The following is a 27103-nucleotide window of genomic DNA, read 5'->3' as shown; positions in this document are numbered from 1 at the left end:
AAACTTTCACCGATTTTCCCCCTTTCCCCGCCCCCCAGGTGTGCCCAGGTGTGCCCAGGTGTGCCCAGGTGTGCCCCTCACCTATCTGGAAGTACGAGTAGGCCGCCAGGGGCTCGTTGACCAATCGGTCGCGCCGGGGGTTGCGGGGCCGCAGGTGCATGATGTCGCTCTCGGCGCGCTCGTAGGCCAGGGACACCGAGGGGAACTGCCCAGGTGAGCGCCCAGGTGAGCGCCCAGGTGAGTGCCCAGGTGTGAGCCCCCAAATTCCCCAATTTTCACCGATTTTTCCCCAAATTTTCTCCGATTTTCCCCGAATTTTTTGGTCATTTTTCCCCATATTTGTGCCCCCAGGTGAGCCCAGGTGTGCCCCCAAATTCCCCAGATTTTTGCCCAAATTTTCACCGATTTTCCCCAAATTTTTCTGCCATTTTTCCCCATTTTTGTGCCCCCAGGTGCGCCCAGGTGAGCACCCCCAAATTCCCCAATTTTCACCGATTTTCCCCCAATTTTCACCATTTTTCCCCATTTCCCCACCCCCAGGTGAGTGCCCAGGTGTCTCCCAGGTGCCCCCAGGTGTCCCCCAGGTGCACCCAGGTAACCCCAAACCCCCCAAAATCCCCATTTCCCACCCAAATTCCGCCCGGTTTTTTCCATTCCTCCCCTCCCAGGTGTGCCCAGGTGTATCCCAGGTGTGCCCAGGTGTGCCCAGGTGCCCCCAGGTGCGCCCAGGTGTGCCCAGGTGTCCCCAAACCCTCCAAAATCCCCATTTCCCACCCAAATTCCGCCCGGTTTTTTCCATTCCTCCCCTCCCAGGTGCGCCCAGGTGAGTGCCCAGGTGAGTGCCCAGGTGAGTGCCCAGGTGCGCGCTCACGATGTCGGTGCAGAGCTCGATGAAGAGGATGGTGATGCAGCCCAGGGGGAGGGGCACGCTGGCCGTGATGTAGACCAGGTACGGCGTCAGTTCCGGAATGTTCTTGGTCAGGGTGTAGGCGATCGACTTCTTCAGGTTGTCGAAGATCAGCCGGCCTGGGGGCGGGGCCAGCAGGTGGGCGGGGACAGGTGAGAGGGGACAGGTGTAAAGGTACCCAGGTGAGCGGGACAGGTGAGGGAATGGCTCAGGTGAGCGGGGACAGGTGAGGGAATGGCCCAGGTGTGTGACCCTCCCCAGGTGAGCTGGGACAGGTGTAAAGGTACTCAGGTGTGTAGGGCACAGGTGAGCCAGGACAGGTGTCAGGGAATGGCTCAGGTGTGTGGGGACAGGTGTGTGACCCTCCCCAGGTGAGCGGGGACAGGTGAGGGAATGGCTCAGGTGAGTGGGGACAGGTACAGGTGAGCAGGGACAGGTACAGGTGAGTGGGGACGGGGACAGGTGAGGGAATGGCTCAGGTGAGCGGGGACAGGTTCAGGTGAGCAGGGACAGGTACAGGTGTGTGACCTGGTGAGCGGGGACAGGTGTGGGAATGGCTCAGGTGAGCAGGGACAGGTGTGTGACCCTCCCCAGGTGAACAAGGACAGGTGTACAGGTACCCAGGTGTGTGGGGACAGGTGAGGGAATGGCTCAGGTGTGTGGGGACAGGGACAGGTGAGTGGGGACAGGTACAGGTGTGTGACCAGGTGAGCGGGGACAGGTGAGGGAACAGCCCAGGTGAGCAGGGACAGGTGTGTGACCCTCCCCAGGTGAGCTGGGACAGGTGTAAAGGTACCCAGGTGAGTGGGGACAGGTGAGGGAATGGCTCAGGTGTGTGGGGACAGGGACAGGTGAGCAGGGACAGGTGAGGGAATGGCTCAGGTGTGCGGGGGACAGGTGAGAGGGGACAGGTGTCAGGGAATGGCTCAGGTGAGTGGGGACAGGTACAGGTGAGCAGGGACAGGTACAGGTGTGTGACCAGGTGTGTGGGGGACAGGTGAGGGAATGGCTCAGGTGAGCAGGGGACAGGTATCCACATCTGTCCAGGTGTATCTCAGGTGTTTCTCACCTTGCTCCACGCCCGTCACCTGTCCCACACCTGTCCCAGGTACCTCACCTATCCCATACCTGTCCCATACCTATCTCAGGTGTGTCTCTCACCTGTCCCAGGTGTGTTTCTCACCTTGCTCCACCCCGGTTACAATCGATGCGAAGTTGTCGTCCAGCAGGATCACCTGTCCCACACCTGTCCCAGGTATCTCACCTATCCCACACCTGGCCCACACCTGGCCCACACCTGGCCCACACCTGTCCCACCTATCTCACCTGTCCCACACCTGTCCCACACCTGTCCCAGGTATCTCACCTATCCCATACCTGTCCCATACCTGTCCCAGGTGTATCTCAGGTGTTCCTCACCTTGCTCCACCCCGGTCACTATTGACGCGAAGTTGTCGTCCAGCAGGATCACCTGTCCCACACCCGCCCCAGGTCCCACACCTGTCCCATACCTGTCCCACACCTGCCCCAGGTATCTCACCTATCCCATACCTGTCCCAGGTGTGTTCCTCACCTTGTTCCACCCCGTCACTATCGACGCGAAGTTGTCGTCCAGCAGGATCACCTGTCCCAGGTATCTCACCTATCCCATACCTGTCCCACACCTGCCCCAGGTACCTCACCTATCCCACACCTATCCCATACCTGTCCCAGGTGTCTCTCACCTGTCCCAGGTGTGTTTCTCACCTTGCTCCACCCCTGTGACAATCGATGCGAAGTTGTCGTCCAGCAGGATCACCTGTCCCATACCTGTCCCACACCTGTCCCACATATCTCACCTGTCCCATACCTGTCCCAGGTGTATCTCAGGTGTGTTCCTCACCTTGCTCCACCCCTGTCACTATCGACGCGAAGTTGTCGTCCAGCAGGATCACCTGCCCCACACCCGCCCCAGGTCCCACACCTGTCCCACACCTGTCCCAGGTATCTCACCTGTCCCGTACCTGTCTCTCACCTGTCCCAGGTGCGTTCCTCACCTTGTTTCACCCCTGTGACAATCGATGCGAAGTTGTCGTCCAGCAGGATCACCTGTCCCACACCTGCCCCAGGTATCTCACCTATCCCATACCTGTCCCAAGTGTCTCACCTGACCCATACCTGTCTCAGGTGTGTATCTCAGGTGTATCTCAGGTGTTCCTCACCTTGCTCCACCCCTGTCACTATCAACGCGAAGTTGTCGTCCAGCAGGATCACCTGTCCCATACCTGTCCCACACCTGTCCCAGGTATCTCACCTGTCCCGTACCTGTCTCTCACCTGTCCCAGGTGTGTTCCTCACCTTGTTCCACCCCTGTGACAATCGATGCGAAGTTGTCGTCCAGCAGGATCACCTGTCCCATACCTGTCCCACACCTGCCCCGGGTATCTCACCTGTCCCATACCTGTCCCGTACCTGTCTCTCACCTGTCCCAGGTGTTCCTCACCTTGCTCCACCCCTGTCACTATCGATGCGAAGTTGTCGTCCAGCAGGATCACCTGTCCCACACCTGTCCCACACCTGTCCCACACCCGCCCCAGGTCCCACACCTCTCCCACACCTGTCCCAAGTGTCTCACCTGTCCCATACCTGTCCCGTACCTGTCTCTCACCTGTCTCAGGTGTTTCTCACCTTGTTCCACCCCTGTGACGATGGATGCGAAGTTGTCGTCCAGCAGGATCATGTCGGCCGCGTTCTTGGCGGCGTCGGAGCCGGCGATGCCCATGGCCACGCCGATGTCGGCTTTCTTCAGCGCCGGCGAGTCGTTCACGCCGTCGCCCGTCACCGCCACGATGGCGCCCTGCGGGCGGGTTTGGGTCAAAATTGTGAAAAAACGGGAAAAAACGGGGAAAAAGGGGGGGAATGGGGGAAAAAACGGGGAAAAACGGGCAAGAAACGGGGGAAAAAAGCAAAAAAAAAAAGGGAAAAAAATGGGGAAGAATGGGGGAAAACGGGGGGAAAAATGGGAAAAAAAAAACGGGGGAAAAAAACAGGAAAAAAACAGGGAAAAACGGGCAAAAAAATACCGGGAAAAAACAGGGAAGAAACCCAAAAAAAAGGGGAAAAAAATGGGGAAAAAGCCGGGGAAAATTGGGGAAAAAATGGGAAAAAAACCCCGAGAAAACAGGGAAAAAACGGGAAAAAAAAACGGGGAAAAATGGGGAAAAATGGGGAAAAACTGGGGGAAAAAAACGGGGAAAACGGGCAAAAATGAGGAAAAAATGGGGAAAAAACGGGGAAAAAACGCAAAAAAAAAGGGGGGAAAATGGGGGGAAACAAACGGAAAAAAACAGGGAAAAACCAGGGGGGAAAAACGGGGGAAAAAATGGGGAAAAAACGGGGGAAAAAACGAGGAAAAAGACAGGGGAAAAAATGGGGGAAATTGAGGTTTGGGGACATTGAAAAAAATGGGGAATTTGGGGAAAAAATGGGGAAAAACAACCCCAAAATTGGGTGAAAATCGGCCCAAAAAACGGGGAAAAAATGGGAAAAAATGGGGGAAATTGGGGTCTGGGGACAGCGGGGCCGCCGGGGCCGCCCCGCCAGGTGCGCCCAGGTGTGCCCACCAGGCGCTGGCAGCTCTCCACGATGACCAATTTCTGCTGCGGCGACGTCCGGGCGAAAACCATCTCGGGGTGGGCGCGGAGCAGCTCCTCGAGGGCGCCCGGGGGCAGCGCGGCCAGCTCGGAACCTGTGACCACCCGGGCGCGCGCCTGGCTGCAGGTGAGACACACCTGGGTTACACCTGGGACACACCTGGGATACACCTGAGTTAGCTGGGGTACACCTGGGTTACCTGGGGCACACCTGGGATACACCTGGGTTACCTGAGATACACCTGGGTTACCTGGGGCACACCTGGGATACACCTGGGTTACCTGGGGCACACCTGGGATACACCTGGGTTACCTGAGATACACCTGGGTTACACCTGGGTTACCTGGGACACACCTGGGTTATCTGGGATAAACCTGGGATACACTTGAGATTCACCTGAGTTACCTGGGACACACCTGGGACACACCTGAGTTACCTGAGATACACCTGAGATACACCTGGGTTACCTGGGGCACACCTGGGATACACCTGGGTTACCTGGGGCACACCTGGGACACACCTGGGACACACCTGGGTTATCTGGGATAAACCTGGGATACACTTGAGATTCACCTGAGTTACCTGGGACACACCTGGGATACACCTGAGTTACCTGGGACACACCTGGGACACACCTGAGTTACCTGGGACACACCTGGGATACACCTGGGTTATCTGGGACACACTTGAGATTCACCTGAGTTACCTGGGGCACACCTGGGACACACCTGGGACACACCTGGGTTACCTGAGATACACCTGAGACACACCTGAGTTACCTGGGACACACCTGGGACACACCTGAGTTACCTGGGACACACCTGGGATACACCTGGGTTATCTGGGGCACACCTGGGGCACACCTGGGTTACCTGAGATACACCTGGGACACACCTGGGACACACCTGGGTTACCTGGGACACACCTGGGATACACCTGAGTTATCTGGGACACACCTGGGACACACCTGAGTTATCTGTGACACACCTGTCACACACCTGGGATACACCTGGGACACACCTGAGTTACCTGGGCAGTGACACACCTGGGCCACCTGTCCCATACCTGGAAGGTGACACACCTGGGTGTTACCTGTGCTCACCTGGGCTGTACCTGCTCCAGGGGCAGGTGCAGGCGCTTGGCCACGTCCTCGGGGGTCTCGCTGCCCTCGGAGATGATCCCGACCTGCGCCGCGATGGCCTTGGCCGTCACCGGGTGGTCCCCGGTCACCATGATCACCTGGGGACACACGGGGGGGGGGACGGGACACACCTGGATCACCTGGGGACACACCTGGGGACACACCTGGATCACCTGGGGACACACCTGGATCACCTGCGGGACTCGCCTGAAACCCCCTGAACTGACCCCAAATGGCCCCGAATTCTCCTTGTCACCAATGTCCCCAAATCCCCCCAAATGTCCCCGAATTCTCATTGTCCCCAAATGGCCCCAAATTCCCCCAAATATCCCCAAATTCTCCTTGTCACCAAATTCCCCCAAACGACCCCAAATGTCCCCAAATTCTCCTTGTCGCCAAGATCTTCATTGTCCTCAAATTGTCCCCAATGTCCCCAATCCCATTTTTCCCCATTTTTCCCCATTTCTGCTCAATGTCCCCAAAATCCCAAATTCCCCAAACGTCCCCAAATCCCCCTAGTGTCCCCAATGTCCCCAAAGTCCCCAATCCCATTTTCCCAATTTTCACCCATTTTTTTTCAATGTCCCAGTGCTGTCCCAGATGTCCCCAAATCTCCCAAATCCTCCAGATGTACCCCAATGTCCCCTCATTGTCCCCAATGTCCCCAGTGTCCCCCAATCCCCCCACTGTCCCCATTGTCCCCAAAATGTCCCCATTGTCCCCTCATTGTCCCCTCATTGTCCCCATTGCCCCCAACCCCCCCATTGTCCCCAATGTCCCCTCATTGTCCCCCAAATGTCCCCACTGTTGCCATTGTCCCCCGTTGTCCCCCATTGTTCCCAATGTCCCCAATGCCCCCCAGTGTCCCCCAAATGTCCCCAACCCCCCCATTGTCCCCCAATGTCCCCAATGTCCTCTCATTGTCCCCATTGCCCTCATTGTCCCCAATGTCCCCCATTGCCCCCAATGTCCCCTCATTGTCCCCATTGTTCCCTGTGTCCCCATTGTTCCCTCATTGTCCCCCAAATGTCCCCATTGTCCCCCGTTGGCCCCCATTGTCCCCTCTGTGTCCCCCATTGCCCCCCACTGTCCCCAATCCCCCAATGACCCCCAATGCCCTCATTGCCCCCACTGTCCCCAATGTCCCCTCTGTATCCCCCATTGTCCCCATTGCCCCCCAATGTCCCCCAATGTCCCCAACCCCCCCAGTGTCCCCATTGTCCCCATTGCCCCCATTGTCCCCAGTGTCCCCCATTGCCCCCACTGTCCCCAGTGTCCCCATTGCCCCCAATGTCCCCAACCCCCCCATTGTCCCCAATGTCCCCAACCTCCCCATTGTCCCCAATGCCCCCATTGTCCCCAGTGTCCCCATTGATGTCCCCAGTGTCCCCGTACCCGTATCCCGGCTGTCCGGCACTTGCGCACGGCCTGGGGCACGGTGGCGCGGGGGGGGGTCGATGAGGGACACGAGCCCCGCGAAGCAGAGCCCGGAGGCCACCTGGGCCAGGTCCTCAGGCGGTGTCCCCGCGGGGACGGTGCCAGCCGGGAGCCAGCGGGCACAGAAACCTGCATTGGGGACAATGGGGACAATGGGGGATTGGGGACAATGGGGACGGTGCCAGCCGGGAGCCAGCGGGCGCAGAAACCTGCATTGGGGACAGTGGGGACAATGGGGACACCAATGGGGACGGTGCCAGCCGGGAGCCAGCGAGCGCAGAAACCTGCATTGGGGACAGTGGGGACAATGGGGACATCATTGGGGACATTGGGGACAATGGGGGCAATGGGGGCAATGGGGGCAATGGGGACAATGGGGACATTGGGGACAATGGGGACGGTGCCAGCCGGGAGCCAGCGGGCACAGAAACCTGCGATGGGGACAATGGGGACATTGAGGGGACAGTGGGGACAATGGGGACATCATTGGGGACAATGGGGGATTGGGGACAATGGGGACATCAATGGGGACAGTAGGGACAATGGGGGATTGGGGGCACCATTGGGGACAATGGGGGCAATGGGGACAATGGGGACAATGGGGACAATGGGGACATTGGGGACAGTGGGGACGGTGCCAGCGGGGAGCCAGCGGGCACAGAAACCTGCATTGGGGACAATGGGGACATTGAGGGGACAGTGGGGACACCAATGGGGACGGTGCCAGCCGGGAGCCAGCGGGCGCAGAAACCTGCGATGGGGACAGTGGGGACATCATTGGGGACAATGGGGACATTGGGGGCATTGGGGACAATGGGGGCAATGGGGGCAATGGGGGATTAGGGACATTGGGGACATTGGGGACAATGGGGACGGTGCCAGCCGGGAGCCAGCGGGCGCAGAAACCTGCGATGGGGACAATGGGGACATTGGGGACATCATTGAGGACATTGAGGACAATGGGGACAATGGGGACACCATTGGGGACAATGGGGGCAATGGGGGATTGGGGATAATGGGGACGGTGCCAGAGGGCGCAGAAACCTGCATTGGGGACAATGGGGGACAATGGGGACAATGGGGACATTGAGGGGACAGTGGGGACAATGGGGACATTGGGGACAATGGGGACATCATTGGGGACAATGGGAACACCAATGGGGACGGTGCCAGCCGGGAGCCAGCGGGCGCAGAACCCTGCATTGGGGACAGTGGGGACATCATTGGGGACAATGGGGACATTGGGGACATTGAGGGGACAATGGGGACACCATTGGGGACATTGGGGGTATTGGGGACATTGAGGGGGCAATGGGGGCAATGGGGGCATTGGGGACAGTGGGGACATTGGGGACATCATTGGGGACAATGGGGACACCACTGGGGACATTGAGGGGACAATGGGGGTAATGGGGGAATGGGGACAATGGGGACACCATTGGGGGACATTGAGTGAAAATGGGGAACAATGGGAAAAAATGGTGGAAAATTGGGAAAAAATGGGATTGGGGACATTTGGGGACATTGGGGACACAGAGGGGACATTGGGGGACAATGGGGACATTGGGGACATCACTGTGGTCATCAATGGGGTCATTTTTGGAGACAGTTTGGGGAGATTTTGGGACATTTGGGGACATCCTTGGGGTCATCCTTGGGGTCATTAATGGGGCCATTTTGGGGCCATTTAAGGACATTTGTGACCAATTGGGGCCATTTTGGGGCCATTTTGGGGCCATTTGTGTCCATTTCTGGACATTTTGGGGCCATTTTGGGGCCATTTTGGGACGTTTTGGGGCCATTTGTGTCCATTTCTGGACGTTTTGGGGCCATTTTGGGGCATTTTGTGTCCATTTCGGGGCCATTTTGGGGCTGCAGGGCGGCATGGAATGGGTGGGGGAGGGGTCGGTGTCGGGCGCCCTTTCCCCTCCCCCACCGCCCCCAGCCCCTCCCCCACTCACCGAGCACCCTCTCGCCCCGCCCCCCCAGCTCCAGACACGCCCCCTCCAGGCTCCGCCTCCACTCGGCGTCCAGCGGCTGCTCCTCCCCCCCCTGCAGCGCCCCCGAGCAGCGCTCGAGGACCCGCTCGGGGGCGCCCTTGAGCACCAGGAGCTGCCGGGAGCCGGCGTCGTGCACGGACACCTGCGGGACAGGTAAAACACACCTGAGACAGGTCAGGGACACACTGAGATACACCTGGGATACACCTGAGATACACCTGAGACAGGTGAGATACACCTGGGATACACCTGGGACCCGCTCGGGGGCGCCCTTGAGCACCAGGAGCTGCCGGGAGCCGGTGTCGTGCACGGACACCTGTACAGGTGAGAGAGACACACCTGGGATACACCTGGGATACAAATGAGATACACCTGGGACAGGTAAAACACACCTGAGGTACACCTGGGATACACATGGGATACACTTTGGGCACACTTGTCTCTCACCTGTCTCACCTGCCTGTCCATGTCCCACCTGTCCCATCTCACCTGTCTCACCTGTCCATGTCCCACCTGTCCCCATCTCACCTGTCTCACCTGTCCCCGTCTCACCTGTCTCACCTGTCCCTATCTCACCTGTCCCTGCCCCACCTGTGTCCCACCTGTCCATGTCCCACCTGTCCCTTATCTCACCTGTCCATATCCCACCTGTCCCTATCCCACCTGTGTCTCACCTGTCCCATCTCACCTGTCCCTATCCCACCTGTCCCGTCTCACCTGTCCATATCCCACCTGTGTCTCACCTGCCTCACCTGTCCCTATCCCACCTGTCCCGTCCCACCTGTCTCTATCCCACCTGTGTCCCACCTGTCCCGTCCCACCTGTCCCTGTCCCACCTGTCCCGTCTCACCTGTCCATATCCCACCTGTGTCTCACCTGCCCCACCTGTCCCTGTCCCACCTGTGTCTCACCTGTCCCTTATCTCACCTGTCCGTGCCCCACCTGTGTCTCACCTGTCCATATCTCACCTGTCCTTGTCTCACCTGTCCATATCCCACCTGTCCCTGTCCCACCTGTCCCTTATCTCACCTGTCCATATCCCACCTGTCCCCCCTGTCCCTTATCTCACCTGTCCCTTATCTCCCCTGTCCATATCTCACCTGTCTCACCTGTCCCTGTCCCACCTGTGTCTCACCTGTCCCATCTCACCTGTCCATGTCCCACCTGTCCCTGTCCCCACCTGAGCTCACCTGGAATTTGTTGCTGGAGTTGAAGGGCAGCTCCGCCACCTTCGGGAAGCGCCCCCTGGCGGCCGCCACCGGCCCCGACGTCGCCTCCGCGAATTTCAGCAGCGCCGACTCCGACGCGTCCCCGATGACGTCACGCTGCAAGGGGGCGGGGCAAGGGGCGGGGCCAGCGGTGAGGACACGCCCACACACACATACCCAGTACTGGTCACTCCCAGTGTGGACCGGTAAGGGAAAAGGCCCGAACCGGGGAAAACCAGTATAGACCGGTATAGACCAGTATAGACCAGTATAAACCGGTATAAACCAGTACAAACCAGTATAAACCAGTACGAACCAGTAACCCCAAACCAAACCAGTATAAACCAGTATGAACCAGTACAAACCAGTATAAACCAGTATAAACCGGTATAAACCAGTACAAACCAGTATGAACCAGTATAAACCAGTATAAACCAGTATAAACCAGTAACTTCAAACCAAACCAGTCCAAACCAGTAACACCAACCCCAAACCAGTATAAACCGGCGACCTCCAGTCCCCTCCCAGTATAAACCAGTAACCCCAAACACCAAACCAGTAAGAAAAAACCCAAACCAGTAAAAACTAGTAACCCCTAATCCCCTCCCAGTCCCTCCCAGTATAAACCAGTAACCCCAGATCCCCCTTTAACCCTGTCCCAGTCTCTCCCAGTAACCCCAGACCAGTCCAAACCAGTATATCCCAGTATAACCCAATACAAACCAGTACAAACCAGTATAACCCAGCATATCCCAGTATAACCCAGTCCAAACCAGTATGAACCAACCCCTCCCAGTCCAAACCAGTCCAAACCAGTATAAACCAGTCCCTCCCAGTATAACCCAGTATATCCCAGTCCAAACCGGCCCAAACCAGTCCAAACCAGTCCCTCCCAGTATATCCCAGTATAACCCAATACAAACCAGTACAAACCAGTATAAACCAGCTCCTCCCAGTCCCTCCCAGTATAAACCAGTATAACCCAGTATAAACCAGTCCAAACCAGTATCTCCCATTCCAAACCAGTATAACCCAGTATAAACCAGTCCCTCCCAGTATATCCCAGTCCAAACTGGCCCAAACCAGTCCAAACTGGCCCAAACCAGTCCAAACCAGTATAACCCAGTCCCTCCCAGTATCTCCCAGTATATCCCAGTATCTCCCAGTATAACCCAGTCCCTCCGGCCTCACCTGCGCCACGGGCACGCCCTCCTGGCCGGGTTTGAACTGGGCGCGGTTGCAGAGCGAGATCACCTGGCTGAGCATGGCCCAGGACGGGGAGCTCTGGTCAAAGGCCTCACCTGGGGACAGGTGGGACACGGACAGGTGGGGACACAGGTGGGACAGGGACAGGTGGGGACACAGGTGGGACATGGACAGGTGAGAGAGGGACAGGTGAGATGGGACAGGTGGGACATGGACAGGTGGGACATGGACAGGTGTGCCCAGGTACCCACCAGGTGTGTGCCCAGGTGTGCCCAGGTGTCCCCAGGTGTGCCCAAAATCCCAATTTTCCCTCCCAAACCCCCAAATTTCCACTGATTTTCACCCAATTTTCCCCATTTTCTCCCCCCCAGGTGTGCCCAGGTGCCCCCAGGTGTGTCCCAGGTGTGCCCAGGTGTGCCCCAGGTGTCTCCCACATGGTGGTGGGACCCATAAGGACCTCAAGGACCTCCATGAAGACCCTGCCTCAAAACCTCCAGAACCTTTGGTAGAACCCATAAGAAACCTCAAAGGTTCCTCACACCTGTCCAGGTGTCCCCAGGTGTGCCCCAGGTGTGCCCCAGGTGTCCCCAGGTGTGCCCAGGTGTCTCCCACAATGTGGTGGAACCCATAAAGACCTCAGGGACCTCCATGAAGACCCCACCCCTCTTCAAAACCTCCTTTGGTAGAAACCTCAAAGGTTCCTCACACCTGTCCAGGTGTCCCCAGGTGTGCCCAGGTGTGCCCCAGGTGTCTCCCACATTGTGGTGGGACCTCAAGAACCTCCATGGAGACCCCACCACCCCCTCTTCAAACCTTTGGTAGAAACCTCAAAGGTTCCTCACACCTGTCCAGGTGCCCCCAGGTGTCCCCAGGTGTCTCCCACATTGTGGTGGGACCCATAAAGACCTCAAGGACCTCCATGGAGACCCCACCTCAAAACCTCCAGAACCTTTGGTAGAAACCTCAAAGGCTCCTCACACCTGCCCAGGTGCGCCCCCCGGGCGGGGCCCTCACCTGAGAGGTCCTCGGTGGTGTCGGCCGCGTGCACCTGCCCGTCGAACCACAGGTGCGCCACGGCCATGCGGTTCTGGGTCAGCGTCCCCGTCTTGTCGGAGCAGATGACGGAGGTGGAGCCCAGCGTCTCCACGGCCTCCAGGTTCTTCACCACGCAGTTCCGGCGCGCCAGGCGCTTGGCCGTCAGCGACAGGCACACCTGGGCAGGTGAGGGCGGGGACAGGTGAGGATGGGACAGGTGAGGGTGGTGGGACAGGTGAGGATCTCGGAGCTTTCGCGGTTTTGGGTGGAATTTCACACACAGGAGGAACCTTGAGGGCTCCACACACGAGGTCCGGGCGCGCTCACCTGCGCACAGGTGTCCTCTACCTGTGCCACCCCACCCCCCAGACCGCGGATGTGGTGGTGGGGCCCCGTAAGGACGTTCAGAACTTCTGAAATTTTGGGTGGAAATTCATAAAAACGTCAACAGATCCCCAAAGTCCGACCCTCCCCAGGTGCGCCCAGGTGCGCCCAGGTGAGCTCAGGTGTCTGTGGTAGAGCCCATGAGGGACCTGAAGACCTCCAGAACCTTTGGTAGAACCCATAAAAAAACCTCAGAACCTCCACAGACTTTGCTGGAACCCCATAAGAAACCTCCCCAACGCCCCAGGTGTGTCCCCCAGGTGCGCGCCCAGGTGCGCCCAGGTGAGCCCAGGTGTCCCCCACACCCTCCCGCATTGTGGTGGAGCCCTTGAGGGACCCTCCAGACCTCCAGAACCTTTGGTAGAACCCATAAAAAACCTCGGAACCTCCACAGACTTTGATGGAACCCCATAAAACACCTGCCCCCAGGTGCGCCCAGGTGTCCTCCAGACCCTCCCACATGGCTGGGGACCCCATGAGGGAACCTCAAGACCTCCAGAACCTTTGGTAGGACCCATAAAAAACCTCGGAACCTCCACAGACTTTGATGGAACCCCATAAGAAACCCTTCACCACCTCCACTCCAGGTGTGCCCAGGTGCGCCCAGGTGTCCTCCAGACCCTCCCACATGGCTGTGAAACCCATGAGGGACCCTCCAGAACCTTTGGTAGAACCCATAGGGACCTCAGAACCTCCACAGATTTTGATGGAACCCCATAAAACACCTCCACCACCTTTGCCCCAGGTGTGCCCAGGTGCACCCAGGTGAGCCCAGGTGTCCTCCAGACCCTCCCGCATTGCCGTGAAACCCACGAGGGACCCTCCAGACCTCCAGAACCTTTGGTAGGACCCATAAAAAACCTCGGAACCTCCACAGACTTTGCTGGAACCCCATAAAACACCTGCCCCCAGGTGTGCCCAGGTGCGCCCAGGTGTCCTCCAGACCCTCCCGCATTGCTGTGAAACCCATGAGGGACCCTCCAGAACCTTTGGTAGAACCCATAGGGACCTCAGAACCTCCACAGACTTTGCTGGAACCCCATAAAACACCTCCCCAAGGCCCCAGGTGTGTCCCCCAGGTGCGCGCCCAGGTGCGCCCAGGTGAGCTCAGGTGTCCTCCAGACCCTCCCACATGGCCGGGGACCCCATGAGGGACCCTCCAGACCTCCAGAACCTTTGGTAGAACCCATAGAGAACCTCAGAACCTCCACAGACTTTGATGGAACCCCATAAAACACCTCCACCACCTTTGCCCCAGGTATGCCCAGGTGCGCCCAGGTGAGCTCAGGTGTCTGTGGTAGAGCCCATGAGGGACCTGAAGACCTCCAGAACCTTTGGTAGAACCCATAAAAAACCTCAGAACCTCCACAGACTTTGATGGAACCCCATAAGAAACCTCCCCAACACCACCACCTGCACTCCAGGTGCGCCCAGGTGCGCCCAGGTGTCCTCCAGACCCTCCCGCATTGCTGTGAAACCCATGAGGGACCCTCCAGAACCTTTGGTAGAACCCATAGGGACCTCAGAACCTCCACAGACTTTGCTGGAACCCCATAAAACACCTCCCCAATGCCCCAGGTGCGCCCAGGTGCACCCAGGTGTCCTCCAGACCCTCCCGCATTGCGATGGAGCCCATGAGGACCCTCAAGACCTCCAGAACCTTTGGTAGGACCCATAAAAAACCTCCACAGACTTTGATGGAACCCCATAAGAAACCTCCCCAACGCCCCAGGTGTGTCCCCCAGGTGCGCGCCCAGGTGCGCCCAGGTGAGCTCAGGTGTCCTCCAGACCCTCCCACATGGCCGGGGACCCCATGAGGGAACCTCCAGACCTCCAGAACCTTTGGTAGAACCCATAGAGGACCTCAGAACCTCCACAGACTTTGCTGGAACCCCATAAAACACCTCCCCAGGTGTGTCCCCCAGGTATGGCCCCCAGGTGCGTACCGTGACGGTGGCCAGCAGCCCCTCGGGCACGTAGGCCACCACGATGGCCATGAAGAAGACGAGGGCGCGCAGGAAGGGGTACCCGATGAGCATGGCCACCACGAAGAAGGAGCCGCCGAAGAGCACGGCCAGGCCGGCGATGATGTCCACAAAGTGCTCGATCTCCACCGCGATCGGCGTCCGCTCGTTCTCCACGCCCGAGGCCAGGCTGGCGATGCGCCCGATCACCGTGCGCTCACCTGTGCTGATCACCAGCCCCGTGGCCGTGCCTGCGTGGGACACAGGTGTGCTCAGGTGCGTCTAGATGGGACACAGGTGGGACCCAGGTGGGACCCAGGTGTGCTCAGACACCCCCAAATGTCCCCAAGTGTGTCCAAGTAGGACCCAGGTGTGACCAAGTGTGTCTACGTGGAACTCAGGTGACCCAGGTGTGTCTAGGTGTGAGCCAGGTGAGACCCAGGTGTGTCCCAGGTGTGACCCAGGTGCGTCCAAGTGGGACCCAGGTGGGACCCAGACACCCCCAGATGTCCCCAGGTGTCTCTAGGTGAGACCCAGGTGTGCTCAGGTGTGTCCAGGTGTGACCCAGGTGGGACCAGGTGTGTCCAAGTGGGACCCAGGTGTCCTCAGGTGTGTCTAGGTGTGAGCCAGGTGAGACCCAGGTGTGTCCAAGTGTGACCCAGGTGTGACCTAAGTGTGTCTAGATGTGACCAAGTGGAGCCCAGACACCCCCAGATGTCCCCAGGTGTGCCCCAGGTGTGCCCCAAGTGTCCGCTCGTTCTCCACGCCCGAGGCCAGGCTGGCGATGCGCCCGATCACCGTGCGCTCACCTGTGCTGATCACCAGCCCCGTGGCCGTGCCTGCCGGGGGGGGACAGGTGGGAGCAGGTGGGACTCAGGTGTGCTCAGACACCCCCAAGTGTGTCTAGATGTGACCCAGGTGTAACCCAGGTATGACCCAGGTGTGTCTAAGTGGGACCCAGGTGTGCTCAGGGGTGTCTAGGTGGGACTCAGGTGTGTCTAAGTATGACCCAGGTATGACCCAGGTGTGCCCAGGTGTGTCTAGGTGGGATTCAGGTGTGACCCAGGTGTGACCCAGGTGTGTTCAACTGGGACCCAGGTGTGCCTAGGGGTGTCTAGGTGGAACTCAGGTGACCCAGGTGTGTCTAGGTGTGACCCAGGTGAGACCCAGGTGTGCCCAGGTGTGTCTAGATGTGACCAAGTGGAGCCCAGACACCCCCAGATGTCCCCAGGTGTGTCTAGATGGGACTCAGGTAAGACCCAGGTGTGCCCCAGGTGAGACCCAGGTGTGCCCCAGGTGAGACCCAGGTGTGCCCCAGGTGTGCCCCAGGTGTGCCCCAGGTGTCCGCTCGTTCTCCACGCCCGAGGCCAGGCTGGCGATGCGCCCGATCACCGTGCGCTCACCTGTGCTGATCACCAGCCCCGTGGCCGTGCCTGCCGGGGGGGGACAGGTGAGGGTGTGGGATCTCCATCTGGGTGAGATCCAGGTGTGTCAAGGTGGGATGGAGATCCCCCAGGTGTGACCTAAATGTGTCCAAGTGGAGCCCAGACACTCCCAGGCACCCCCAGGTGTGACCCAAGTGTGCTCAGGTGTGTCTAGGTGGGACTCAGGTGTGTCCCAGACACCCCCAAATGTCCCCAAGTGTGTCTAGATGGGATCCAGGTGTGACCCAGGTGTGTCCAGGTGTGATCCAGGTGTGCCCAGGTGTGTCTAGATGGGACTCAGGTATGACCCAGGTGTGCCTAGGTGGAATTCAAGTGACCCAGGTATGACCAGGTGTGACCCAGACACCCCCAGATGTCCCCAGGTGTGTCTAGATGGGACCCAGGTATGACCCAGGTGTGACCAGGTGTGATCCAGGTGTGCCCAGGTGTGTCCAAGTGTGACTCAGGTGAGACCCAGGTGAGACCCAGGTGTTCCCTGATGTGATCCAGGTGTGCCCAGGTGGAACTCAGGTGTGCCCAGGTGAGACCCAGGTGTGACCCAGACACCCCCAGGTGTGCCCAGGTGTGCCCAATTGGATCCCAGGCACCCCCAGGTACCCCTCAGGTGCTCCCAAATCCCCAATTTTCCCTCCCCAAAACCCCCAAATTTCCACCGATTTTCACCCAATTTTCGCCGTTTCCCCCCCAATTTTCGCGCCCCCGGCTGCGCCCAGGTGAGCGCCCAGGTGTGCCCCGCCCAGGTGTGCCCCGCCCAGGTGTGCCCCGCCCAGGTGCGCTCACCCTCCAGGCACATGGTGGAGAAGAAGGCGATGTTCCGGGTCTCCAGGTGCGAGTCGTGGGTGCACTCAGGTGAGCGCGTCTGCGGCTCCGACTCCCCCGTCAGCGAGGAATTGTCCACCTGGGCAGGGCCCCGCCCACGCCTGAGCGCCCAGGTGTGCCCCAGGTGTGCCCCAGGTGTGCCCCAGGTGTGCCCAGGTGTGCCCAGGTGTGCCCCAGGTGAGCCCAGGTGTGCCCAGGTACATCCTCAGGTGCCCCAGGTGTGCCCAGGTGTGCCCCAACAGCCCCCAGGTGTGCCCCAGGTGTGCCCCAGGTGTGCCCCAGGTGTGTCACAGGTGTGCCCCAGGTGTGCCCCAGGTGTGGTACAACTGCCCTCAGGTGTGCCCAGGTACATCCTCAGGTGCCCGAGGTGTGCCCAGGTGTGCCCAAATTCCCAATTTCCCCCCTAAAACCCCCATTTTTAACCCGATTTTCACCATTTTCCCCCCATTTTTAACCCGATTTTCACCCAATTTCCCCCATTTTTCCCCCCCAGGTGTGCCCAGGTGTGCCAAATTTCCCCATTTTCACCCCCTAAAACCCCCATTTTTAACCTGATTTTCACCCAATTTTCACCATTTTCCCCCATTTCCCCCCCCCCAGGTGTGCCCAGGTGTGCCCAGGTGTGCCCAATTCCCCCCTAAAACCCCCATTTTTAACCCAATTTTCCCCCATTTTTAACCCGATTTTCACCCAATTTCCCCCATTTTTCTCCCCAGGTGCGCCCAGGTGCGCCCAGGTGCGCTCACCTTGCAGCCCTGCGCCGCCAGCACGCGGATGTCGGCCGGCACCCGGTCCCCACCTTTGATCTCCACCACGTCCCCGACCACGAGCTCGGCCGCGTTCACCTGCAGCACCTGCCCCGCCCGCACCACCGTGGCTTGCTGCAGGTGAGGCGCCGGGTATGCAAATGAGGGCTCGGGGATGCTAATGAGGCCAGCCGGGTGTGCGAATGAGGGATTGGGTATGCAAATGAGGGTTCAGGTATGCAAATGAGGCCCCTCAGGTGTGCAGGTGAGAGCCCAGGTGAGTGGGTGGGACTCCAGGTATGCAAATGAGGTCCTAGGTATGCAAATGAGGCCCGCCAGGTGTGTGAATGAGGGCTCTGGTATGCAAATGAGGCCCCCCAGGTGTGCAGGTGGGATCCCGGGTATGCAAATGAGGGCTCAGGTATGCAAATGAAGCCCCTCAGGTGTGCGAATGAGGCCCCTCAGGTGTGTAAATGGGGGCTTAAGTATGCAAATGAGGCCCCCCCCCAGGTGAGACAATGAGTCCTCAGGTGTGCAAATGAGGGATCTGGGATGCAAATGAGGCCCTGCAGGTGTGCAGGTGAGAGCCCAGGTGAGTGGGTGGGACTCCAGGTATGCAAATGAGGCCCCTCAGGGGTGCGAATGAGGCTCCAGGGTGTGCAAATGGGGGCTTAAGTATGCAAATGAGGCCTTTGGTATGCAAATGAGCCGCCCCTCAAGTGTGCAGGTGAGGACCTGAGGCTCTGGGTATGTAAATGAGGGCTCAGGTATGCAAATGAGGCCTCAAAGTTATGCAAATCAGGCTCCAGGTGAGCCCAGGTGTGTGCCCAGGTGTGTCCCCAAATTCTCCAATTTCCACCGATTTCCCCCGAATTTTCACCGATTTCCCCCCTTTCCCTGTCCCCAGGTGTGCCCAGGTGTCTCCAGCTGTGCCCAGGTGTGCCCAGGTGTCCCCAGGTGTGTCCCCAGGTGTGCCCAGGTGTGCCCAGGTGCGCTCACCTGCGGGACCAGGTTGCGGAAGCTGGCGATGATGTTGGTGCTCTTGAACTCCTGGTAGTAGCCGAAGCAGCCGGTGACCACCACGACGGCGATGAGCGCCACGGCCAGGTACAGCTGCACAGGTGTGCCCAGGTGAGCGGCCAGGTGTGCCCAGGTGAGCCCAGGTGCGCCCAGGTGTCCCCAAATTCCCCAATTTTCCCTCCCACACCCCCAAATTTTCACCGATTTTCCCCCAATTTTCCCCTATTTTCCCCATTTTCTCCCCCCCATCCGTCCCCAGGTGTGCCCAGGTGTGCCCAGGTGTCCCCAGATTCCCCAATTTTCACCGATTTCCCCCCAATTTCCCCCATTTCCTCCCCCCCATCCATCCCCAGGTGTCCCCAGGTGTCCCCAGGTGTGCCCAGGTGTCCCCCAATTCCCCAATTTTCTCTCCAAAACCCCCAAATTTTCACCGATTTTCCCCCAATTTTCACCGATTTTCCCCCAATTTTCACCGATTTTCCCCATTTTCTCCCCTCCAGGTGTCCCCAGGTGTGCCCAGGTGTCCCCAGGTGTGCCCAGGTGTCTCCCAGGTGCGCCCAGGTGTGCCCAGGTGTCCCCAAATTCCCCAATTTTCACCGATTTTCCCCCAATTTCCCCCATTTCCCCCCATTTCCTCCCCCCCATCTGTCCCCAGGTGCACCCAGGTGTCCCCAGGTGCGCCCAGGTGTGCCCAAAATCCCAATTTTCCCTCCAAAACCCCCAAATTTTCACCGATTTTCCCCCAATTTTCCCCTATTTTCCCCATTTTCTCCCCCCCATCCGTCCCCAGGTGTGCCCAGGTGTCCCCAGGTGTCCCCAGATTCCCCAATTTTCACCGATTTCCCCCCAATTTCCCCCATTTCCTCCCCCCCATCCATCCCCAGGTGTCCCCAGGTGTCCCCAGGTGTGCCCAGGTGTCCCCCAATTCCCCAATTTTCTCTCCAAAACCCCCAAATTTTCACCGATTTTCCCCCAATTTTCACCGATTTCCCCCATTTCCTCCCCTCCCCTCCATCCCCAGGTGCGCCCAGGTGTCCCCAGGTGCATCCCCAGGTGCGCCCCTCACGTTGTCGGAGCTGCCGCGGTCGCCCTGCCCCTCCTGCACGCCGTAGGCGATCAGGCAGATGCCGGCCGCCACCCACATGAGGCACTGCAGGCCCCCGGCCAGCTGCCGCCCGAACCGGACACAGCCCGGGGTGCCCCGGGGCGGCCGGAGCGCGTTCGGACCGTCCCGGAGGAGCCGCTCGGCCGCCGCTGCTTCGGACAGGCCCTGCGGGAATGGTCAGTCAATGGTCAGTGATTGGGTAATGGTCACTCAATGGGCAGTGAGAGCGTTGGGACCATCCCGGAGGAGCCGCTCGGCCGCTGCTGCTTCGGACAGACCCTGTGGGAATGGTCAGTCAATGGTTAATGGTCACTCAATGGTCAGTCATTGGTCATTGAGAGCGTTCAGACCGTCCCGGAGGAGCCGCTCGGCCGCCGCTGCTTCGGACAGGCCCTGCGGACACAGGGAATGGTCACTCAATGGTCACTGAGAGCGTTTGGACTGTCCCGGAGGAGCCGCTCGGCCGCCGCTGCTTCGGACAGACCCTATGGGGACATGGAGTGGTCACTCAATGGTCAGTCATTGGGCAATGGTCATTGAGGGCATTGGGACCGTCCCGGAGGAGCCGCTCGGCCGCCGCTGCTTCGGACAGGCCCTGTGGGGACAGGGAATGGTCAGTCAATGGTCAGTCATTGGGTAATGGTCACTCAATGGTCATTGAGAGCGTTCGGACCGTCCCGGAGGAGCCGCTTTGGCCGCCGCTGCTTCGGACAGGCCCTGTGGGGACATGGAGTGGTCAGTCAATGGTCAGTGATTGGGTAATGGTCACTCAATGGTCAGTCATTGGGCAATGGTCATTGAGGGCGTTCGGACCGTCCCGGAGGAGCCGCTCGGCCGCCGCTGCTTCGGACAGGCCCTGTGGGAATGGTCAGTCAATGGTCACTCAATGGTTAATGGTCACTCAATGGTCATTGAGGGCGTTGGGACCGTCCCGGAGGAGCCGCTCGGCCGCCGCAGACTCGGACAGGCCCTGTGGGAATGGTCAGTCAATGGTCATTGGGCAGTCATTGGTCATTGAGGAGTCAATGGTCACTCAATGGTTAATGGTCACTCAATGGTCACTCAATGGTCAGTCATTGGGCAATGGTCACTGAACACATTCGGACCGTCCCGGAGGAGCCGCTCGGCCGCCGCTGCTTCGGACAGGCCCTATGGGGACATGGAGTGGTCACTCAATGGTCAGTGATTGGGTAATGGTCACTCAATGGTCAGTCATTGGGCAATGGTCATTGAGGGCGTTGGGACCGTCCCGGAGGAGCCGCTCGGCCGCAGCAGACTCGGACAGGCCCTGTGGGAATGGTCAGTCAATGGTTAATGGTCAGTCATTGGTCAGTCATTAGTTAATGGTCACTCAATGGTCAGTGATTGGGCAATGGTCAGTCAATGGTCACTGAGGGCGTTCGGACCGTCCCGGAGGAGCCGCTCGGCCACTGCTGACTCGGACAGGCCCTGCGGACACAGGGAATGGTCAGTCATTGGTCACTCAATGGTCATTGAAAACATTGGGACCGTCCCGGAGGAGCCGCTCGGCCGCCGCTGCTTCGGACAGGCCCTGCGGGAATGGTCAGTCAATGGTCAGTGATTGGGCAATGGTCACTCAATGGTCATTGAACACATTGGGACCGTCCCGGAGGAGCCGCTCGGCCGCTGCTGCTTCGGACAGGCCCTGTGGGGACATGGAGTGGTCAGTCAATGGGCAGTGATTGGGTAATGGTCACTCAATGGTCACTGAGAGCGTTCGGACCGTCCCGGAGGAGCCGCTCGGCCGCCGCTGCTTCGGACAGGCCCTGCAGGGACAGGGAATGGTCACTCAATGGTCACTCAATGGTCAGTGATTGGGTAATGGTCAGTCAATGGTCAGTCAATGGGTAATGGTCAGTCATTGGTCATTGAGGGCGTTCGGACCGTCCCGGAGGAGCCGCTCGGCCGCTGCTGCTTCGGACAGGCCCTGCAGGAATGGTCAGTCAATGGTCACTCAATGGTTAATGGTCAGTCAATGGTCACTCAATGGTCAGTCAATGGTCACTCAATGGTCATTGAGGGCGTTGGGACCGTCCCAGAGGAGCCGCTCGGCCGCTGCCGCCTCGGACAGGCCCTGTGGGAATGGTCAGTCAATGGTCACTCAATGGTCACTCAATGGTCAGTCAATGGTCACTCAATGGTCAGTCAATGGTCACTCAATGGTCATTGAGGGCGTTGGGACCGTCCCAGAGGAGCCGCTCGGCCGCTGCTGACTCGGACAGACCCTGTGGGAATGGTCAGTCAATGGTTAATGGTCACTCAATGGTCATTGAGGGCGTTGGGACCGTCCCGGAGGAGCCGCTCGGCCGCCGCTGACTCGGACAGACCCTGTGGGAATGGTCAGTCAATGGTCAGTGATTGGGTAATGGTCACTCAATGGGCAGTGAGAGCGTTGGGACCGTCCCGGAGGAGCCGCTCGGCCGCCGCTGCTTCGGACAGACCCTGCGGACACAGGGAATGGTCACTCAATGGTCATTGAGAGCGTTCGGACCATCCCGGAAGAGCCGCTCGGCCGCCACTGCTTCGGACAGGCCCTGTGGGAATGGTCAGTCAATGGTCACTCAATGGTTAATGGTCAGTCATTGGTCATTGAGGGCGTTGGGACCATCCCGGAGGAGCCGCTCGGCCGCCGCTGACTCAGACAGGCCCTGTGGGAATGGGGAGTGGTCAGTCAATGGTCACTCAATGGTCAGTCAGTGGTTAATGGTCACTCATTGGTCAGTCATTGGGCAATGGTCACTCAATGGTCAGTGATTGGTTAATGGTCACTCAATGGTCACTCATTGGTCACTCAGTGGTCACTCATTGGTCACTCTCACCTTGGTGACGCTCGTGTTGTATTTCAGCTCGAGCTCCTTCACGTCCAGTTTGTGATCGTCCTGCACCAGCACAGACCAGTATAAACCAGTTCAAACCAGTATAAACCAGTATGGACCAGTATAAACCAGTATAAACCAGTACAGACCAGTATGGACCAGTGACCCCCTCCCAGTCCCTCCCAGTATAAACCAGTAACCCCAAATCCCCCTTTAACCCTTTCCCAGCCCCTCCCAGTTTAACCCAGTCCCTCCCAGTACAAACCAGTAACCTCGAATCCCCTTTTTACCCCCTCCCAGTCCCCCCAAACCCCTCCCAGTTTATCCCAGTTCCCTCCCAGTATAAACCAGTAACCCCGAATCCCCCTTTAACCCTTTCCCAGTCCCTCCCAATCCCCTCCCAGTTTATCCCAGTTTATCCCAGTCCCTCCCAGTCCATTCCCAGTCCATCCCAGTCCCTCCCAATCCCCTCCCAGCCCCTCCCAGTCGCTCCCAGTCCCTCCCAGTCGCTCCCAGTTTGTCCCAGTCCGCACCAGTTCCAGCTCCCGTTTCATCTCCTCCAGCCGCTCCCGCTCCTTCCGCCGGCCCCGCCCCAGCCGGGGGGGGCGGAGCTCCAACTTCTGAGGGGGGCGGGGCGAAGGGGGGAAAGGGGGCGGGGTCAGAGGTGGGGGCGGGGTCAGAGGTGGGGGGGGGAGGGGAGGAGGAGGATGGAGACCCCTCCCCTTCATCCCTCATCCTCATCCTCCTCATCCTCCTCTTCCTCCTCCTGCTTCCGTCTCTCCTTTCTTCCTCCTCCTCTTCCTCCTCTTCCTCCTCCCCTCCATCCTCCTCCCGTCCCTCTCCCTCTCCCCATCCTCCTCCTCCTCTTCCTCTTCTTCCTCCATCTCTCCTCTTCCTCCTCCTCCTCTTCCTCTTCTTCCTCCGTCCTCCTCTTCCTCCCCATCCTCCCCATCCTCCTCCTCCTCCTCTTCCTCTTCTTCCTCCTCTCCTTCCCTCTCCCTCCCCCATCTCTTCTTTCTTCTTCCTCCTCCTCCTCCTCCTCCATCTCTCCTTCATCCTCCTCCTCTCCTTCCTCCCTTCCCCTCCGTTTTTTCCTCCTCCTCCTCCTCTCCCTCTCCCCATCCTTCCTCCTCCTCCATCTCTCCTTCATCCTCCTCCGTCTCTCTCCTCCCTCCCTCCTTCCTCTCATCCCTCCTCTTCCTCCCTCCTTCCTCCTTCCTCCCTCTCTCTTCTTCCTCCTCCCTCCCCCCATTCCTCCCTCCATTCCCCTCTCTCCCTCCTCTTCCTCCCTCTCTCCTCCCTCTTCTTCCTCCCTCCCTCCTCTTCCTCCCTCCATTTCCCCCTCCATCTCTCCACGTCGCCCTCCCTTCTCTCCTTCCTCCCTCCCTCCTCTCCCTCCTCCTCCTCCTCCCTCTCTCCCTCTCCCCCTTCATCCCTTTCTCCCTCCTTCCTCTTCCTCCCTCTCTCCTCATCTCCCTCCCCTCCCTCCACCCCCTCTCCCTCTTGCCTTCCTCCCTTCTCTCTTCTTCCTCCCTCCCTCCTTCCTCCTTCCTCCATCTCTCCTCTCTCTCCTCCTCCCTTTCTCCTCTTCCTCCCTCCCTCCATTCCTTCCTCCCTCGCTCCTCTTCCTCCCTCTCTCCACGTCTCCCTCCCCCTCCTTTCCTTCCTCCCTCGCTCCTCTTCCTCCCTCTCTCCTCTTCCTCCCATCCCCTCTTCATCCTCCTCTTCCTCCCTCTCTCCTCTTCCTCCTTCCCTCCCTTCATTCCTCCATCTCTCCTCTTCCTCCCTTCTCTCCTTCCTCCCTCTCTCCTCTCCCTCCTCCTCCTCCTCCCTCTCCTCCCTCTCCCCCTTCATCCCTTTCTCCTCTTCCTCCCTCCCTTCCTCCTCTTCCTCCCTCTCTCCACGTCTCCTTCCCTTCCTCCTTCCTCTTCCTCCCTCTCTCCTCTTCCTCCTTCCCTCCCTTCCCTCCCTCTCTCCTCTTCCTCCCTCTCCCTCCCCTCCGTCCCCCTCCATCCCTTCCTCCCTCCCTCCTCTTCCTCCCTCCTCTTCCTCCCTTTCTCCTCTTCCTCCCTCTCTCCTCTTCCTCCCTCTCTCCACGTCTCCCTCCCCCTCTTTTCCTTCCTCCCTCCCTCCTCTTCCTCCCTCTCTCCTCTTCCTCCCATCCCCTCTTCATCCTCCTCTTCCTCCCTCTCTCCTCTCCCTCCTCCTCCTCCCTCTCCCCCTTCATCCCTTTCTCCTCTTCCTCCCTCCCTTCCTCCTCTTCCTCCCTCTCTCCATGTCTCCTTCCCTTCCTCCCTCCATTCCTCCCTCCCTCCTCTTCCTCCCTCTCCCTCCTCTCCCTCTCACCTCCTTGCCCATGGCTCTCCCAGTCTCTCCCAGTCTCTCCCAGTCTCTCCCAGTCCCTCCCAGTTCCCCCTTTATAAACCCCCGCCTCCAGGAGGGAAACGCCCCAAGGTGACCCCACCTGGGCACACCTGGGGAAAGGGGGGGGCAGGGACACCTGGGGGACACCTGGGGACACACCTGGGGATTTTTTTGGGGGGGGGGGATTTTGGGGCTTTTTGAGGATTTTTTTGGGGGAGAGGATTTTTTTTATTTGGATGCTTCAAGGGAAATTTTTGGGGAAATTTTTGGGGAATTTTTTGGGGAATTTTTTTTGGGGGGGATTTTGGGGGGATTTTTTTTGGGAGGTTTTTTAGGGAAATTTTGGGGGGTTTTGGGATTGGTTTTTTTTTCCGATTTTTGGGGGGATTTTTAAGGGGAATTTTGGGATTTTAAGGGGAATTTTTGGGAATATTTTTGGGATTTTTTTAAAATTATTTTTTGGGGTGGGTGTTGGGGTATTTGGGGGATTTATGGGAAATTTTTTGGGAGTTTTTAAAAATTTTTGGGGCTTTTTTTAAGGGATTTTTTTTGCAGTTTTTTTTTTGAGGGATTTTTAAGGGAAATTTTGGGATTTTTGGGGGAAGTTTTGGGAGAATTTTTTCTTGATTTTTAAAGGGAAATTTTGGGATTTTTGGGGGGAAGTTTTGGGAGAATTTTTTCTTGATTTTTAAAGGGAAGTTTTGGGAGAATTTTTTCTTGATTTTTAAGGGAAATTTTGGGATTTTTTGGGGGAAGTTTTGGGAGAATTTTTTCTTGATTTTTAAAGGGAAATTTTGGGATTTTTTGGGGGAAGTTTTGGGAGAATTTTTTCTTGATTTTTAAAGGGAAATTTTGGGATTTTTTGGGGAAGTTTTGGGAGACACCTGAGAGGGGGGGAAGGGAAACCTTGGGGACACCTGGGGGTCACACCTGGAGGGGGGCGGGGTCTCCCGTCCTTGCTGCCGCCCCTCCCCCCCCCCTTATCAAGATGGGGCTTATCGGGGTGGGGGAGGGGCGCCCCCCGCTCCTTTTGTGCCGTTGGTTAATGATTGATGAGACGTTAATTAATGATTAATTAGCGATTAATAGCGGCCTTTATTGATGATTCGTTAGCGTTAAATGGGAGATTTTAATTGAAATTAAAAATAACCCGCAAAAAACCCCAAAATCCCCCAAAAAATCCTCAAAAATCCCTAAAAAAAAAACCTCAAAAAAAATTTCCCAAAAAATTTGTGAAAAAAATCCCCTAAAAATTCTCAAAATTCCCTCCAAAAATTCCCCATAAAAGCCCAAAAAAATTCCTCAAAACCCCCTAAAATAATCTCAAAAAAATTCCCCCAAAAAAATCCCCACAAAATCCCAAAATTTCTGTAAAAGAAAAACAACCCCAAAAAAAAACCCCAAATCCCCAAAATATCCCAAAAAAATCCCCCCCAAAATTCCCTAAAAACCCCCCCATAAAATCCCAAAATTTCCCTTAAAAATCCCTCAAAAAAAAAACTGCAAAAAAATCCCTTAAAAAAACGCCAAATTTTTTTTTAAACCCCCAAAATGTCCCCCCAAAAATCATTTTAAAATGTCACAAAAAATTTCCCAAAACTTCCCCTTAAAATCCCAAAATTCCCCTTAAAAATCCCCCACAAAAAATCGGAAAAAAAAAATCCCCAAACCCCCTAAAATTTCCCTTAAAAAACCTCCCAAAAATTCCCCCCCCAAAACCCCAAAAATCCCCTAAAAAAATTCCCCAAAATGTTTCAAAATTTCCCTTAAAAACCTCCCAAAAAAATCCCCTAAAAATCCCCCCCCAAAACCCCAAAAATCCCCCCCAAAAAATTCCCCAAAATGTTCCAAA

At 57.8% G+C, this 27103-nt stretch overlaps 1 protein-coding gene and 1 long non-coding RNA gene across 2 annotated transcripts in view; one reads left to right on the top strand and one right to left on the bottom strand.

Annotated features, from left to right (window-relative positions):
• The window catches only part of LOC139586089 (potassium-transporting ATPase alpha chain 1-like), a 29020-nt gene extending 5269 nt beyond the window's left edge, over positions 1 to 23751 (bottom strand). The window contains 18 exon segments of the mRNA XM_071419248.1: positions 82 to 205; positions 872 to 1026; positions 3575 to 3743; positions 4510 to 4660; positions 5643 to 5779; positions 7077 to 7133; positions 7135 to 7247; positions 9080 to 9260; positions 10309 to 10443; positions 11518 to 11627; positions 12547 to 12745; positions 14898 to 15166; positions 17141 to 17258; positions 17926 to 18060; positions 18925 to 19038; positions 20012 to 20215; positions 22891 to 22950; positions 23421 to 23751. Coding sequence (XP_071275349.1) covers positions 82 to 205; positions 872 to 1026; positions 3575 to 3743; positions 4510 to 4660; positions 5643 to 5779; positions 7077 to 7133; positions 7135 to 7247; positions 9080 to 9260; positions 10309 to 10443; positions 11518 to 11627; positions 12547 to 12745; positions 14898 to 15166; positions 17141 to 17258; positions 17926 to 18060; positions 18925 to 19038; positions 20012 to 20215; positions 22891 to 22950; positions 23421 to 23615 — 2626 coding nt within the window. The 5' untranslated portion in view covers positions 23616 to 23751.
• On the top strand, positions 2027 to 3054 carry LOC139586092 (uncharacterized). Its single transcript, XR_011677442.1, has 3 exons — positions 2027 to 2155; positions 2265 to 2467; positions 2621 to 3054. It is a non-coding gene; the product is annotated as an uncharacterized lncRNA (long non-coding RNA).
• Positions 23752 to 27103: the final 3352 nt, after the last annotated feature.

This window comes from Agelaius tricolor, unplaced genomic scaffold (genome assembly GCF_023055355.1).
Source record: "Agelaius tricolor isolate 1412-34295 unplaced genomic scaffold, bAgeTri1.0.p SCAF_102, whole genome shotgun sequence".
Classification (NCBI taxonomy): Eukaryota; Metazoa; Chordata; class Aves; order Passeriformes; family Icteridae; genus Agelaius; species Agelaius tricolor.
This window is presented reverse-complemented; position numbering and strand designations above follow the sequence as displayed.